Source organism: Theropithecus gelada, chromosome 16 (assembly GCF_003255815.1).
Source record: "Theropithecus gelada isolate Dixy chromosome 16, Tgel_1.0, whole genome shotgun sequence".
Taxonomy (NCBI): Eukaryota; Metazoa; Chordata; class Mammalia; order Primates; family Cercopithecidae; genus Theropithecus; species Theropithecus gelada.
In genome coordinates, this window is record NC_037684.1 from 54,096,871 (window position 1) to 54,112,448 (window position 15,578).

The 15,578-nt window shown below is 53.1% G+C and overlaps 1 protein-coding gene across 3 annotated transcripts in view; it reads left to right on the forward strand.

Moving 5' to 3' along the window:
* The window catches only part of RPTOR (regulatory associated protein of MTOR complex 1), a 416,763-nt gene that overhangs the window by 272,399 nt on the left and 128,786 nt on the right, over positions 1 to 15,578 (forward strand). For all 3 annotated transcript variants that reach the window (XM_025362539.1, XM_025362540.1, XM_025362541.1), the window contains 2 exons: positions 6,540 to 6,640; positions 7,426 to 7,570. In XM_025362539.1, coding sequence (XP_025218324.1) covers positions 6,540 to 6,640; positions 7,426 to 7,570 — 246 coding nt within the window. The remainder of the gene's footprint in view (positions 1 to 6,539; positions 6,641 to 7,425; positions 7,571 to 15,578) is intronic.

Genomic DNA, 15,578 nt, shown 5'->3' on the forward strand with positions numbered 1-15,578 from the left:
CCCTCCCGGCTGGTGGGGTGGCTTCCCCGTGCCCTGTCACTCGGGGCTGGACAGTCCATCATGTGCAGAGCACCCTCCCGGCTGGTGGGGTGGCTTCCCCGTGCCCTGTCACTCAGGGCTGGACAGTCCATCATGTGCAGAGCACCCTCCTGGCTGGCGAGGCGGCTTCCCCGGAGTGATTCTCGAGACCCGAGGGGCGTGGACGCAGCTTCTGTGCAGGCAGACAGAGAGCTACGGGGCTCTTGGCCCTCACTCCTCCAGCCAGAGGGGTTTTGCTTTCCTTTGTCCTGCATAAGATTTTGTTTGAGTGGCTAAAAAGTAATGGAAAACCACTGCAGTGATCAATGGCGAACCTTGTAGGTTTGGGGACCCAGCTGTGTGTTAGGAGCTGTCAGCCTGCATAGTGTGAGCCAGAGCAGAAGGGCCTGGCCCGAGAATGCTTTCTGGACGCCTCGCGGGCCTGGCTGCAGGGTGCGGTAGAGGAGGTGGGAAGCCTGGCTAGCCCCACTGCAGGGACAGAGAGCGGCTGAGGGCTTGGGGCCTCCGGGGTTTCAAGCCTCAGTGAAAAGCGAATCCACAGGGACTGTTGGAGTGGGGACCAGCAGTGGAGATGATGACATTGTGCTTGATTTTACATGTTACACTTGAGCTGCAATGCCAGGCAAGTCGAGGGTGAAGGAAAGCACCTTGCTGTGAGACCTGGAAGGAGCAGGCCGCTGCTGGAGCAGATGCCGGGGTGTGAGAAGAGCTGGCGATGCAGTGCTCCCAGAGGTCACTAAGGGAGGAGCAGGGTGCTAGGGGAGAGACAGTCAGGATCCACAGATTCAGCAAATGAGGAAAGGCAAGGCTGGGCGGCCACTGGAGTGAGGGGCTTGGCAGGAGGTGGCTGGGAAGGGCGGCGAGGACAGATTCCAGCTTTTGCACGGCAGGTAAGAGGAGCCTGCAGGGGCCCACGGAGAGCTTAGCCAGTGCGAGCTTCAGGGCCACATGGGTTTTCCCCAGGGTGGACAGGCATAAGGCCCCAGCAGCCACTGTGTGTTGAACCCCAGCAGCCAGTGGTCTCCCCGGCCCATCCCTGGTCCTCGCGTCCCTGCGAGGCGGCTGCAGGGCCTGGGTCTGGTTTCTGCCGCTAGTCTCCAGTGGAAGACACACCCTCCTAGAGCCTCAGTTTCTCCATCTGAAAAGCATGTGAACATAAGACTTGCCTGGCGAGGGCACTGGGAAGGAAGTCTTGGTGGACTTGGCAGGTGGGTGACTTGGGGGCCTGGGTCTGCCGAGCCGCACAGCGGGAGGCGTGGCATGAGTGCCCGACTGGCAGCGGTGGTGGAGGTAGTGTAAATGTCCATGCTGAGGAAAATCCAGGCCTCTGAGAGGCTAGGCAGCCAGTCCACGGTCACAGAGCCAGTCTCTGGCCAAATTCAAGCCCCTGTCCGTCTGGCTGCCAAGTTTAGGCCTGCAGGTGCAGGAAGAGGAAGGCGGGGGGCTTTGCAGGGGAGACGTCCTGATGACCTCACTGCCCCTAGTCCTTGTCCTCCGCATGGATGGGGCTGGGGACAACAGTGAGGCGGCCACCCCATGGGGAAGGGATCATGTGTTGTGGCTCCTGAGTGCAGACAGAGCTGAAGGCGCCCCTGAGAATCCAAGTGAGAGCAGGAACCTGGAGAGACTGGGAGGCGAGCACCTGCCAGATGGGCACCTGTGGGTGACCCAGGGAGGGACAGGGCCCCGAGGAGTGGGTGGCACCTTGTACTGGAAGTGGGGAGCAGGCAGGATGACAGGGCAGATGACAGGGAGCCGGGCAGGTCCGGGAGAGGGGGAGGGAGGGAGCACCCCTGGAAGTGGGGAGCAGGCAGGGTGATGGGCAGATGACAGGGAGCCAGGCAGGTCTGGGAGAGGCGGGTTGGGGGAGCACCCCTGGGAGAGTGACTGTGATAGGTTGTGACCCCTCAGGCAGCTGGTGGAGAATCAAAGGCGAGGGCCGGGGACACAGTCGTTCTTGCTGAGTGACAAGTTCCCAGCAGAGGGTGGTGGTGGGGACAGCCAGAGGTGTCAGGGAAGAAGAAGGGGCCTTAGGGGAAGGGCACCTGCTTGGCATTTCGGAGCTGGCCTGGCACTCTATAGTGGTTGCACAAATGGGGTATGGATGCTGAAGTTCTGCTAGCGTCTAGCAGGGCCGGAGTCACCATGATGGCCTGGATATTGGGGTATGGAAGATAAATCCTGGCAAGAAACTGAATGCCGCAGGTGAGCCCGGGAAGTGTGGGGGGAGGTGGAGATAAACCCTCCTGGCGACGGCAGCGAAGGAGAGTTTGAGGAGGCGCGGGCCCTGTCAGGGGGCCACCCCTGGCATCATGCCACATCTGTTGTTGGAGTGTGATTTGTTTTATTTTAGTCGCCATTTTGCATCAAGGTCAGCTGTGTTGACTCAGCAGAGAAACCGGCGCCACGAGTCATCCAGCCACAGCACAGCTGGGACCAGCGCTTGAGTTTTCTCGTCTCCCAGTTCAGGGATCTTTTCCTGAACTGTAGCTTTTTACAGTTTTCGCATAGAAGTCCTTGACTAACACTCTGGATTTAAATTTTAAAAGAGCCACCTTGATCATTAACCCTTTGAGGGTTTAAAGAAACTTCTAGAATGAAACGTGGTCTGACGTGGACACCCCACGCCACTAGGCTTCTGCTCTGGTCCCCTCATGATCCCAGTGACCTCCCAAGTTGGGCGAGGCTCAGCATTAGTTAGGATCAGGCACAGAAAGGAAACCAGAAACAAATTGTTTCTGTAAAGATTTAATGTTATGTGACATGAAAAGTGAGGGATGCCGGACTCGGTTCCACATGGTCACCCCCGGTAGGACCAGGTCTGCTGGATCAAGAAGTCACATCAGATTTCACTCACCGGATGGTTGGTTCATCTACTTGAATGATTTCTGGGTCTGTCTGAAGTTGGCCGGGCAGAGGCTCTGTCTAGTTTCATGATGAGCTTAGGGAAGAGACCAGTGGGATTTTCAGGACCGTTTTGGGGGAATCTAGCTTTGCATTTATCTACTGGTGATTATCACAAGATACCAATTTGTAAAAACACAACTAAGTACACACCGGTGCTATCTGGCCTCTGTTTATCTTGATGGCTTGGCCATCCAGTGACAGTGCTGGGGTGTGTGACCTCATGGGAAGCTCTTTGCTGCTCAGAATGCAACTTTCTGTTAACCAGGGGCCACAGACTCAAGAACAGCAGGGGCTCTATGAGCTTCACTCCACTCAGGATACTTGGGCTCACGTTAGGGATGCGTTTAGTCCTGGTTTGCAAACAGCCTGTGGGCGAATGGTCTATCTGTGCTTGTGATGGTCCCTGCCCTTCTTCCGAGATGAAGTCCTGGCCCCCGCAGCTGCCCGAGCTGTGCTGCACCCATAGGCTCCCTCCCTGGCATCACCAGGGCCCAGGATGAGGAGATGCAGGAGCCAGGGTTTCGGCGGTTCCCTGTTACTCAGGTGGGCACACTCATTGCAGTCAATGTTGATGATATAAAGACAAGAAAGAGTATCCCCATGATCACATTTTGAGGTTTTTTTCCTCCAGTTGTCTCTCTTGCACATGTTTGATGTCATCGTGATGATGGAGTATTTATCTTGCTTCTTAATATTAGAAAGCATTGTCCCATATCATTGAAATGTTCATAACAATTTAATTGCTTGTAGCTGCTGCATTGTGGTTGTTGCATGGTTGGTTTAATCATTTCTCCCTTGTCGGTTTCGGAGTGAATTTCGGGCTCCACGAGGGCAGATGACACAGCGCCACACATCTCCCTGCATCCCCCGTCCCCATCCTGCTTCCGGTTCAGGCTTGGTTGGTTCCTGGAAGTTGATGTAATGAGCTACGTAGATTTTCCCAACTTTTACACGTGATAAAGAAGGTAGTGCCAGCGCACACTCATGCAGGATAGAAGTGTCTTTGTTTAGGGCAGGGACAGACACGTCCAGCTGCCTTACGATGGGGGCTCCGCACATCAGAAAGACTAGCCGTGTAATGTAGAGTGTGGACTTTGACGCAGTATCAGTCAGTCAATCGCTCATGTCTGTGTGACTCTGAACACGCAGACTCTGGGCACTTCCCGGACTGACAGTGCTCCACACGTGTTGTTAGAGTCGTGCTGGGAGGGTAACATGTCTGAACCCCATGCAACGAGGACCTGAGCTCTGCAGTTGGTCCCACCCTGCCCTGGGCACCTCTCTTCTTGAGGTTTGGGGACGGTCCTCTGCCCTCGTAGTTTGACTAACTCCAGAGAGAGAAGAGAGAACCCATGACAGGATACTTAAGATCAGCACCTCCCGTGCCCGCCTTCCTTGCACACTTGGGCCACTTGTGTGTTTACTGGTCCTAGACCACAGAGTTTCTGCGTGTGGCCTGGGTGCCCTCCCTCCTCTGCACGGCTTTGGTAAGGAGGGCAGGCGGTGCTCGGTGGCAGTCCCGTAGCTTGAAAGAGGCAGTGTTTTTGCGGAACATTGTTATTGACGATCTTGTCAATAATTTCATTAAAAAGGTTTTCAGCATATGTGTTTCTCATCTGCAGATGAGGGACCCAAGACACAAGTGTGTTGGGGCTCCATGTCCACCCTACGATGCCCCCCGTGCCCCTTCTCCGGGCTGTTTCCCCAGGCCATGTCCCAAGCAGCCACCCCTGTTTGCACTGGCCATGTCCACACTACGATGCCCCCCGTGCCCCTTCTCTGTGCTGTTTCCCCAGGCCGTGTCCCGAGCAGCCACCCCTGTTTGCACTGGCGCTTGAGGGCTGAGATGAGCCACCTGGTAAAATGAGTTCCCGGGCTGTTTACTTGCGTTTCATAAGGAAATGTCTTCTCTTTGGGAGGTGCGCCCCACCCTCACATCCCTCCGTGGGCCAAGCTCTGTCGCAGGTTGTTGGGTGGCCGGGCGCCTTTGCTTTTCCTCACTCCCCTGCTCGGAGGTCGGAGGGCAGGCAGCCTGGCCGTTCCTCCTGCACGCAGTGGACATGCTTGTTCTGAGGCGAGAGCAGGCTGGGGAGAAGGAAGAGGCGCTGAGACGACTCTGCTGTCCTTGTGCTGTGTGTTCACCTCCAGGCCCTGGTTTCTTTTAAATGGTGGGAATCCTTCATGATGCCCGCCCTCCCTCCCCCACCCACACAGCTCACGAAAGGTGCTTCTCAGTCATCCCTGCCCTGGCCAGCAGCCTGACTGCAAAACCTTGATGTTGGGTAAACTGGTCTCCCCTGTGGAGGTCAAAATTTTTCTTGAATTTGGAAATCTTTGAGACTTCTCGCATTGTTTGAGCCACAGTGCTGCTTCAGAATATTATACCGACTTCTCAATTTCTCATTTTTCTTGTCCTATCACTGAGCCTATTTTGAGGAAATAAGACGTTTTTTGTTGCTAAAGGAAAAGGCATTTAGTGGAAGGAAAGAGCATGTGTTGAAGAATTTATTAAGAAGCTCGCTTAGGCTGGGTATGGTGGCTCACACCTGTAATCCCAACACTTTGGAAGGGTGAGCCGGGAGGATCCCTTGAGCCCAGGAGTTCAAGAGCAGCCCGGGCAACACAGCAGGACTCCAACTACAACAATTTAAGAAAAGAAGTTCACTTAACTCAGCTACCCTGTGTCGCTGATGCATCGCCTCTTTGAATATTATTCCTATGAGGACGGTGCCATCAGATGGTTCCTAAGGTGGGAATTGCTGATCAGCTAAATCTTCTCGATAGCGGAATCATGCTCCTGGCTCTGAACGTGTGGCATTTGGTTTTCCATTCTGAGTTACTTCACTTAGAATAATGGCCTCCAGCTCCATCCAAGTTGCTGCAAAAGTCATGGTTCTGTCCTCCCGGCTGAGGAGTGGTCCTTGGTGCCGCCTGCCCTGTGCGAAACGGCAGCAGCCTCACCCCCCGCCCACTGTCTGTCATGTTTGTCCCTGCGTCATCTGCCGTCACTTGGCACCACTCATGTGTGCTTGTTCATTTGCCTGTTACCTGTCCTCCCCAGACCCGGCTCCCTCAGGACAGGGCCTGGGCGCACACTGCCAATCTTCATATCCCTGTCGCGGGTATCAGCTGCGTGTTGAATACACAGGGGCAAAGGAGACCTTGTGGGCGAGATTCCCCCCAGCGTGGATGGTGAGCTTCCACAGCGTTCGCTGGCTGAGATGTAAACCTGCAGAGCGTGATGTGGACTGCTTTCAGTATGTGCCACGGACTGCCCTTGGGGTCCAGTCCGTGGTCCATGGGAACCATGTGTGTGACCAGCTGGGCTTGGTCTGTATGTCTGGGGACACCGGAAGAAGCAGTCGTTTTGGAGGTGTGCAGGAGGGAGGAAAGCTGCAGATGGAGGTTAAGCTCTGAGCTGTGAGCTCATGGAGAGTTTAATTCTTCCGGCCGTGCGCCGAGGGTCTGCTCAGAGCCTTCCTCCCTCTGCTCAGAGCCCTTCGCCACCTGCGCCCGTTTTTCTTGCAACCTCTCCTCCATTCCCTGCTCTTAGAGCTGTGGCATCACTCATGAGAACGCCCGGTGTTTTCTAGGATCCCTGGCCGCCTGAACGACAGGAGGACGCCCCTGGGTGAGCTGAACTGGATCTTCACAGCCATCACAGACACCATCGCATGGAACGTGCTCCCTCGGGGTGAGGCGCGGGCCGGGCCTTGGGGAGGGAGGCTATGGCCTTGAGTGTGCGGGGAGCCGACCCTTGGACATGAGAGGAGTCAGATAGGATCCATGAGTGCCTCACTAGTGAGGAAGACAGTGGGAGGGGCTGAAAGTAGAATGCGACCACCTTAGGAGGTTTCTGCGAGGGGGTGAGTTACTGCACGCCAGGTCCTCAGAACAGTGGTGTGGAGAGACTGCGTGTCAGCGTTGGCCCTGACCGTTCGCACAGCCTTTACCGCGCACCAGCGGCTTGTCTTCAGAGTCATTGGCATTATTCACGTTGGCCGAAAACCAGAATTGCTGTTGTAAGACTTGTTTGTGTTTTTTGTTTATTGATTGGTTGATTTTGGGTGTTTGTTCACATTATGTATATGTGCACTGTGTGTGTGTACACGTGTACATGTGTGTATGTACACACGTGTGTATGCATATGCGTATTTGTGTGTGGGTATTTACATATGTGTGTGCGTGTGTATTTGTGTGCATACGTGTGTACATGTGTATGTATCTGTATAGGGGTGTATCTGTATACATTGTGTACATGTGTGCACATGTGTGTGTGCATGCATGTATATTCGTGCACGTGTGTGTGTGTAAGCATGTGTGCGTGTTTCAGCATGAGTGTGTGGTGCTGATGGGAAATATGCATATTAGTCCCAACTTGTTTTTAGCAATTTTTGATAGAAGTGAATTTGTGTATTTGACTTTAAATGCTAGACACAAGTCACTGAAGATTCCTTTTTATCTTTGATCTCTCCTCAGATCTCTTCCAAAAGCTCTTCAGACAGGACTTACTGGTGGCTAGTCTGTTCCGAAATTTTTTATTGGCGGAAAGGATTATGAGGTCGTACAACTGCACTCCCGTCAGCAGCCCGCGTCTGCCGCCCACGTACATGCATGCGATGTGGTGAGTGTTTCAGGATCCTCCAGGTGCTGTGCTCCCCTGCCCTTCGCAGCACTGTGATGTCATGGAATTGCACAGAGCTGGGCAGGGAGGCCCCACGCCTAACCTGGGGACCCCGTGTAGCATTAACAAGTGAAGCTAAATGCAGGGCTCCCAGAGATCTCCACACGGCGGAATGGGGATCTCCTTTGGGGTTCAGAAACCTTGGAGGGCCTTTGAGGACTGCACAGGAGCAGCGGCCAGCTGAAGCCCCACAGCTCTGCAACTCGGGGGGGCAGCACTTTGCAAGAGGGTTTCTGACCTTTTAGAAACCAGTAGTGAGAAAATAACTTGCTGACTTGAATTTATGAAGCGCATCCAAGATCGCCCTGGAGAATTAAACTGTTGGGCTCACGATCAATTAGTTTTTATGCTTATTTCTCACACACACACACTCATAAGTGTAATCTTTTATGACTATTGATTATAGCTCTGTCCCACTGCTGAGTTGCTATTTATGCAACTCCTAATGGTAGTAACAGTGACAATGATGTGATTTGTTTTTAGTCTAGACATTACATTTGAAGACGTTTGGTTTCTTTCTGTTCTGTGGCTGCCCTAACAGAAGCAGGTTTGGGCAAATTCTAAAATAGTACTAAAACAAAGAAAAATATTTCTGTTCATCAATGGGAGAAACCCTAACAACATGAATATTTTTAAAAGAGCGATTAATGTATACCTAGCCTCAGAAGCTATTGTATGGCATATTTTCCTGGCCCGGTTTACTTTAGCTAGTGTTTTGTGTTTTCTTTTTAAATGTATACGTGACCACTTTCCCTCAACACTGGAAATGCAGAGGAGCAAGAAGAAATCTAAACTCATTACCCATCACCCACTCCAGAAAAGTTAGAAATAATCTAATTTTTAATATTTATAGTCAACATTTATATGAGATAGATCAAAATACATTATACCCAGCACAGCACTTGGACTTTAAACAGAAAAAGTTAAAGCATGCATGATCTGTGTCCTTCTTAAGAGTCTGTAAGATAAAATAGAGAACCCTGATAAGGACAAAAGAAAATTGAAGTACACCATTTAAATAATGTGTAAATAAAACCACCACACATTAATTTTTCACGAATCCATGAATAACAGAGCTATAAAAGAGAGAGTTGTTTGAAAAGCCTTTGCAATATTTAGAATAAATATTTAAAATAAACATTTTTTTAAATAAATAGAGCATTTTTGAAAGAGTATATTCTCAGAATGGCCTTATTCCTTTAAGTAAAGTAAGGCCTTAAATGCTGTCTCTATTTCTTCTGAGACAGGTTTTTGTAATAAATTTATTTTAGAAAGAGAAGGAAAAAGAAAAAAAAAAGAGCTGAAGGAGTCAGTGCCACATCAGATCCTGGATCAAAAACTAGTTCAGCGCTGGGAGCCAGTTGAGCACTCAGAGTGGGGCTGGGCAGGGTCTCCAGGCTTGCAGATTCCCCTTACCAGGAATCAGTCCATGGAAACCTTTTTCCTTCTAGCGTATATTTTCTCCAGATGTAAAAGCACCTGTCTGATGTGCTTAGCTGCATAGAGTTAAAGACAGTGGCATCACATTGGTGTCCGTGGTCAAAGACCAGAGCCAGAGCACAAAGAGCAGCCAGGAGGGGTGAGCGGGCGAGGATGGGTGCTGGGAGGGGCATGTGGCGAGTTCGGCGTGGGGCAGCCACATCCCACCTCTCCATCTAGAGGCCGTGTGGCGAGGCCGGTGTGGGGCAGCCACATCCCACCTCTCCGTTTAGAGGCCGCGTGGCGAGGCCATTTAGAGGCCACGTGGTGAGGCCAGCACAGGACAACCACATCCCACCTCTCCATCTAGAGGCCGCGTGGTGAGACTGGCGTGGGGCAGCCACATCCCCCCTCTCCATCTAGAGACTGCTTTCTAGTACTGGCCCCTCAGAAGCTTTCTGAGTGCCGGCATTTGTGTCAGTCCTGCTTTACAGAAGGTCCTCGTCTAGGCCTAGCTGCAGCCTCTCCCAGCCCTGCTGGGGCTGCCCTTCCCTGCCCGAGAAAAAGGCTGGCTGTTCTGCAGACTCCGCTTCCTGGAGCCTCATGGAGCCAGCCCTCACCTGTGCTTGTTTGTTGTGCTAGAGAATCATGAGGTGATGTCACAATCCGCAGAGGCCCAGAGAACCTGGGGACAGCATCACATGGGTGCCCTGCAGCCCCTCTTCCTGACGGTCACTGTGGACACTCGGATTTTTCTCCTCCTGGTTCTGACCTTCCTGAATGTGTCAGAGGCTCTGCTTGGGCTAGTGTGCGCCTTGAGTGTTCCAGCCCACGTGGTCCATCATCCCACCATACGTGGCCTGCGGCGTTACGTCCTCCCGCTTCTCTTTTGGGTGCATCCTCCTGGTTGTTGCGGGGCGGGCTCTTTGGGAAGCAAACGGAGACAGAGGCTGGTGTCACGACACTGCTCGTGAGTGGACCAGCCCTGGGTCAGCGGTGGAGGGGTGGGCAGAGAGAAGTCAGGCTCACCTCTGCCAGCCCTGGGGAGCTCTGAGGATGGGATGGGAGGTGAGTGGTCTCACCTGCATTCTGCATTGGTTGTCAGACATAGGCCACCCAGAAGAGGGCCTGACAGCCGTGAGCCGCCTGCCTGTGGTGCCCCCAACCTGAAGGGGATCCCGGCCCCCTCCCTCACAGTGTCTTGCCGTAAGAGAAAATCTCACCTGCCTTACCTGGGTCTGCTGTTACCGCCAGCCCCATTTCGATGGGGCCCTTGAGAGAGGAGGAAGCGCAGCGCAGAGGAGCCCTGCCACAGTGCACAGCCCGTTTGCAAGAAACATGTTTCCTCCCCTCATCCAGGAAAGTGGCTCTTCCCGGTCGGCTGTGGAGAGCTTATCATCAGGCCCTGCTGAGGCCTGCGGCAGTGACCGCGGGCTGGCCTAGAAGACAGCAGCCAGCAGCACCCGGCCGCTGGAACAGCCGCTGGTGCCGCCACTGCCAGCAGCCGGGGCCTCCGGGCCGGCCCAGGTACAGGGGAGTAAACTCTGTTCATGTAGAATCACAGTGGCGACCCCCTCAGTTCCTAGGCTGGGGCAGGGAAGCACTGCCCTGGCCTCCTCCTGGTCCCTGGCAACCTTCTGCTGGGTGTCACTGTGTCCACATGGTTGGGTTTGATGGACATCAGCGATGAAGACTGAAGAAGAACCAGCCCAGGAGTGGTGAAGGGCAGGGCTCCTCCTGTGGGGTGCTCAGGGTGGGCCGCCGTGCCGTCACCGCTGGGCACACCTGTGAGATCCGCCAGCCACGCGGCTAGAACTCGCCCCTGATGCCGACGGCCAGGGTGGCTTTGGGGTTTCACCCTCAACAGGCAGAATAAGCTTTACACGCTTGGGTGTTTCCCTTTTTCTTTTTGAAATTCACACCTTGGGCACGCATCTGCGTCCTGCCCTGGCGACTGACGTGAACACAAAGGTAGCCTTAGTCAGCCGCTCGGCCCGCAGGAAGGAATAGGTGAGTGGGAGTGACTCACGCCAGGCTTGGGCTCCAGGCTTCGCGGCAAAGCAGTGAATGCGAACGCCCAGGGGAGCCACTGTACCAAATTGAAGCTGATTTGTGCTGAAAGAAGAAAACCTAATTCACAGATTACACACCAGTCCTGGCCCTTCTGATGGACGCGTCTCCCTCTGCTTAGTAATAGGAGTTCCTCCAGCGCCACTCGTGGAAAATAGAATTTGCAGGCGGAAACAGCATTAGGGAGGGTGCCGGCCATCTACTGCTGTGTGACAGCAGTGTCCCTGCAGACCCGGCAGCTCAGAACAGCACACAGCCTCCAGGTCCGGTGCCTGTTGTGGGACTCAGCCAGTTTCTCTGTGCAGGGTCCCACCAGGTTAAGGCTGCCTTTGCAGTTGAGACCACCCAGCGTCCCCGGTCTTTCTGCTGTCTGACAGAACTATTTAATATTACCAGCTGGGGTCCTTAGCATGGCCTCCCGCCCCTCAGAGCCAGCGCGGGAGCCGGATGCTGCAGCCTTGCCTAGTGCCACACACGGTCATGGCAGCCGTCACCTTTGCCATATTCTGCTGATCAAAAGCAGTCTCAGGTCCCACTTGCACTCCCAGGGAGAGGCCACACCTGGGACAGAGGTCCTGGGGCCTCATTCGAACCTGTCCGCCTCAGCTGGTGAACCATGCTGGGGTTTGGAGAGGGTGAGAGTGAAGTCGCAGAGCCTAGGGAGCGATCTGACCACGGCTCCCCCGAGGCACGGCAGTCATGGCAGGTGACCACAGGGGTCATGTAAGAATAGGGTGATTAAGCGCCTGTTGTGTGTTGGGCGTGCTCTGAAGCTTTATAATTATTAGGCCATCTCCCTCTCACAGCAGGTGCTTCTATAAAGCTATAGTTTTTGCTATCAATATGCCCATTTTACTGATGAGAAACTGGGGTGCATGAGGACCCGCATGGCAGGGCCAGGCCGTGGCTCCAGCCGTCTAGCGCCAGCCTGCCCCATGCTGACTCAGCGGTGTACATGCTGAGTCATGATATGTATGTGCATGAGCTTCTGTTTCAGGCAGATCCCTGGGACAGGAGTGCACCCAGGCAGAAGTGGCATTTAACCAGGTAGCAAAGCTCTTGTCACCTCTTGTTACACATGGCCGCTGTGCTGGCGGATCACAGCATCGTTGTCAGCGTGCGGAAGCTTCCCCGGTGTCTGAATGAGTCTGATCAGGCAGAGACGAGCAGGGAGTGGCACTTAGCGACCTACTGTAGTCATGCTCCTGGGAGCAGGAGCCCGTGCAAGGTCTCAGGAAGGACGTGCGCCTCATATGAGAACCCCGTGGCAGGTGGCGTTCCTTGCATTTTGCAGTCAGCCACATCCCACCTGCAGAACAGAACCCTGGGGTTTTCCCTCCAGCTGGACATGAGAAGTTGCTGGGGAGTCGGCAGCCCTGTCCTGGGATCCGAGTCATCTTGGTGATTCCCACCCTTCGATGCCCGGCCAAGACCCGCCTGGCTCGGGCCTGCCCTTGGTTGAGACCTCACTGACCTCAGGCCTGTGGCCCCTGACCCCTGCCTTGGCTCTACGGCCTTTACAGTGCTGGCCCCGGTGGCCCCCCACCTGCCTGCCCACCACCTGCCCTGCCTTTGAATGCCCAGCCCCTTTGCCCCACAACCAACCATGACCTGGCTCAGGAGCGTAACTGAAGCAGGTCGCTAAGGAAAAACCAAGGAACGGGACTGATGGGATGTTCTGGAAGACAAAGACAAATCAAGCCATTTGTCGGAACATTGGTTATAAGAGGGAAAATTTGGGAATGACTCTACTACCTAACAGAATAGGAATGTAAATTAAGATCTAGATACTTAAAAGAAAATGTAAGCAGTCTTAACATTTTATTCATGACTATGCAAAAGATATGTTAAATGAGAAACAGAACACCAAATTGCATCAGCAATATAGTTAATATCTATGTTAAAATACATAGTACACATAGCAATAAAACACTGAATAGATTTACAAATAAACATTAATGATGTTCGTGCCAGGGTGGTACAATTGGGGTGATGGTTCTCCATTCTAAAAATTGATAAATATTACTTTGGCTAATTAAAAATCTGCCTGTAGATTTTCTAAGCCTTCGAAGCACTAAAAGCAATTTTTAAAAATAGAGTCTTTATGGCTAAGGCATTGTTGTTCATAAATTCAGAACTAGAGACACACAGAAGAAATAATTGAATACTTCTTTACATGAGGAAAAACATGACTGGTAGAGTTGCCTAAGAGGCAGGCGTGGGGGCTGTCAGACAGCAGAAAGACCGGGCTGGCATCCAGGAGGGCACAGGTATGGGTAGGGCAGCGCTCAGGCCATGCTCAATCCAACCAGGGCTCTGTGGGGCGGTTTTGGCCCACAGTTGCCAGTCATAGAGTAGCCAAAAGTTCATATTTTCCTTTTTAATTATCTGATTATTCGATGTTGATATCTAATGTGGCATTAAAAAGCATTCCGCGAGCCCAACCGGACACGTCCCACCAGACAGCAGCCTGCAGCCTGCCTGCTCCAAGCTGGGCCATGAACCCCTAGGGTCAGAGGCTTAGGTGAAGCCATCAGTGCCTCGGCTCCCAGCGTAGGGGGCGGCCCGTACACATGGCAGTGCCGTGTGCATGGGGAGGGTGGCGTCCAGGGCGACTTGCGGCTGAGTCTCAGGACGCTTCCCCCACTCTTCTTCCTCAGCCCCTCCTGTGCGTGTCCAAGGGTCCTCTCCAGGTGGGGGTATTTTCTGCAAGGTCTGACATCGTGGCTTCTTCTCTTTCTATGCTGGGAAGTGCCAAATAAGTAATATTAAAGAGTTCTCTCTACAGAAATCAATGATGATGTAATTTCAGGAGAATCACTTGCATTTCACACATGTTCTCTGGAGAGGGTTTTCAGCAACGAGGCTGCCAGCATCAATCTGGAACTAAAAAGTAAACACTAGTCAGTTCCATTTAATGCTGAAAATTATATCATGAACCAACTTTGATAGGGAATTGAACGTAAAAATTGGGCTTTAGATTTGGAGAAGATCCTAGGCCTCATAGGAGAAGAAAGACTGGAAATGTGGTCTGGCTGGTCAGGAGCCAGGACAGCACATCCCACGCCGAAGGTGTGCACAGATCCTCCCCGCCAGCTTCTCTGTTCTGTGGCATCTTCCTGGTCTCCTGGAGTCAGGGCAGCTCCACCGGCCTCAGTTTCTAGAGGATAAACCTGACTGAGGTGGACCTGCCACCTTGGCGACTGCCCAGTGCCAACCCCACCCTGCCCAAACCCCAGCTCCACCCAGTTCTCTCATTTCCTCTCCTCTCACTGCCACCAAAACATATGTCCAAAAATGGGGGTTTGTCAGCCTGTATCTGTTCATTATGTGTGCAAAAAATGTATCGGAATTAGTTGAACGGTAGTAGGCCACCCCCCAGGTCTGAGTGCTGACAGTTTGTAAAAGACCCTTTCAGGTGCTCTGCCGAAGCCGCTCACGCACAGCCTCCTCACAGCATCAGGCTGCTGCGTGCCACAGCGCCCCTGCACTGAGCCACCTTGCACGGGCCACTGCTGTCCAGTGGCTTCGTCATTACCTCCAAAAGGAGTCTGGTAGTTGAGGTGAGATCGCAGGTGCACTGCTACTCGGGAATGCCAGAGGCTTACCGTGACAGGGAGCATCATTTTCATCTTTTTTTTTTTTTTTTGGAGGCAGGGTCTCGCTCTGTCACCCATGCTGGAATGCAGTGGTGTGATCTCAGCTCACTGCAGCCTCAAGCTCCCAGGCTCAAGCAGTCCTCCCACGTCAGACCCCCAAGTAGCTGGGGCTACAGGCACACGGCCAGCTAATTGTTTTGTATTTTTTGTAGGGATGGGTTTTCACCATGTTGCCCAAGCTGGCCTTGAACTCCTGAGCTCAGTGTGCCCACCTCAGCCTTCCAAAGTGCTGGGATTACAGTTTGCGCCACCGCGCCCAGCAGGGAACATCATTTTAAAGCAGCTCTTTGCTTCCCAGCGGAGATTCCATAACAGCCGTGGGTTGTTCCGATGTGTGTTTTCCCAAATCCGCTACACAATTAGGGTGCTTAGGAGGGAGGAGAGGCAAGCACAGAGGTTTCGCTTGCACTAGCTCCACGTCCTTCCCGGGTTTCAGAGAGTCATGTACTTGCACTTGCACTGCCCAGAGACCAGGCCCCTGCACTGCCTCCTCTCCATTCCCCACGGAGGCTGACTCCTCAGTCCATGTGCCCTGAGAAAACCCCACTCCAATAAGGCATTTGGCTCTGTGGAGTCCGTCGTAGCAGAATTTCACCTCCACTCTGTCCTAGGCGTGTTCGCATCCGAAGTCTAATTCTAACTCTTAAACACTCTCACCACGATCCTTAACATGAGTGAGTTTACTAGTCTGGACACAGGAGGGAGGCTTCTGGAAGACTGGGGAACCCCAAGCCTTCCTAGGTGTGAGCAGTCCTTGCTGCTTGTGATGAATTTGATGCATGACTTTATCACTGTCCATC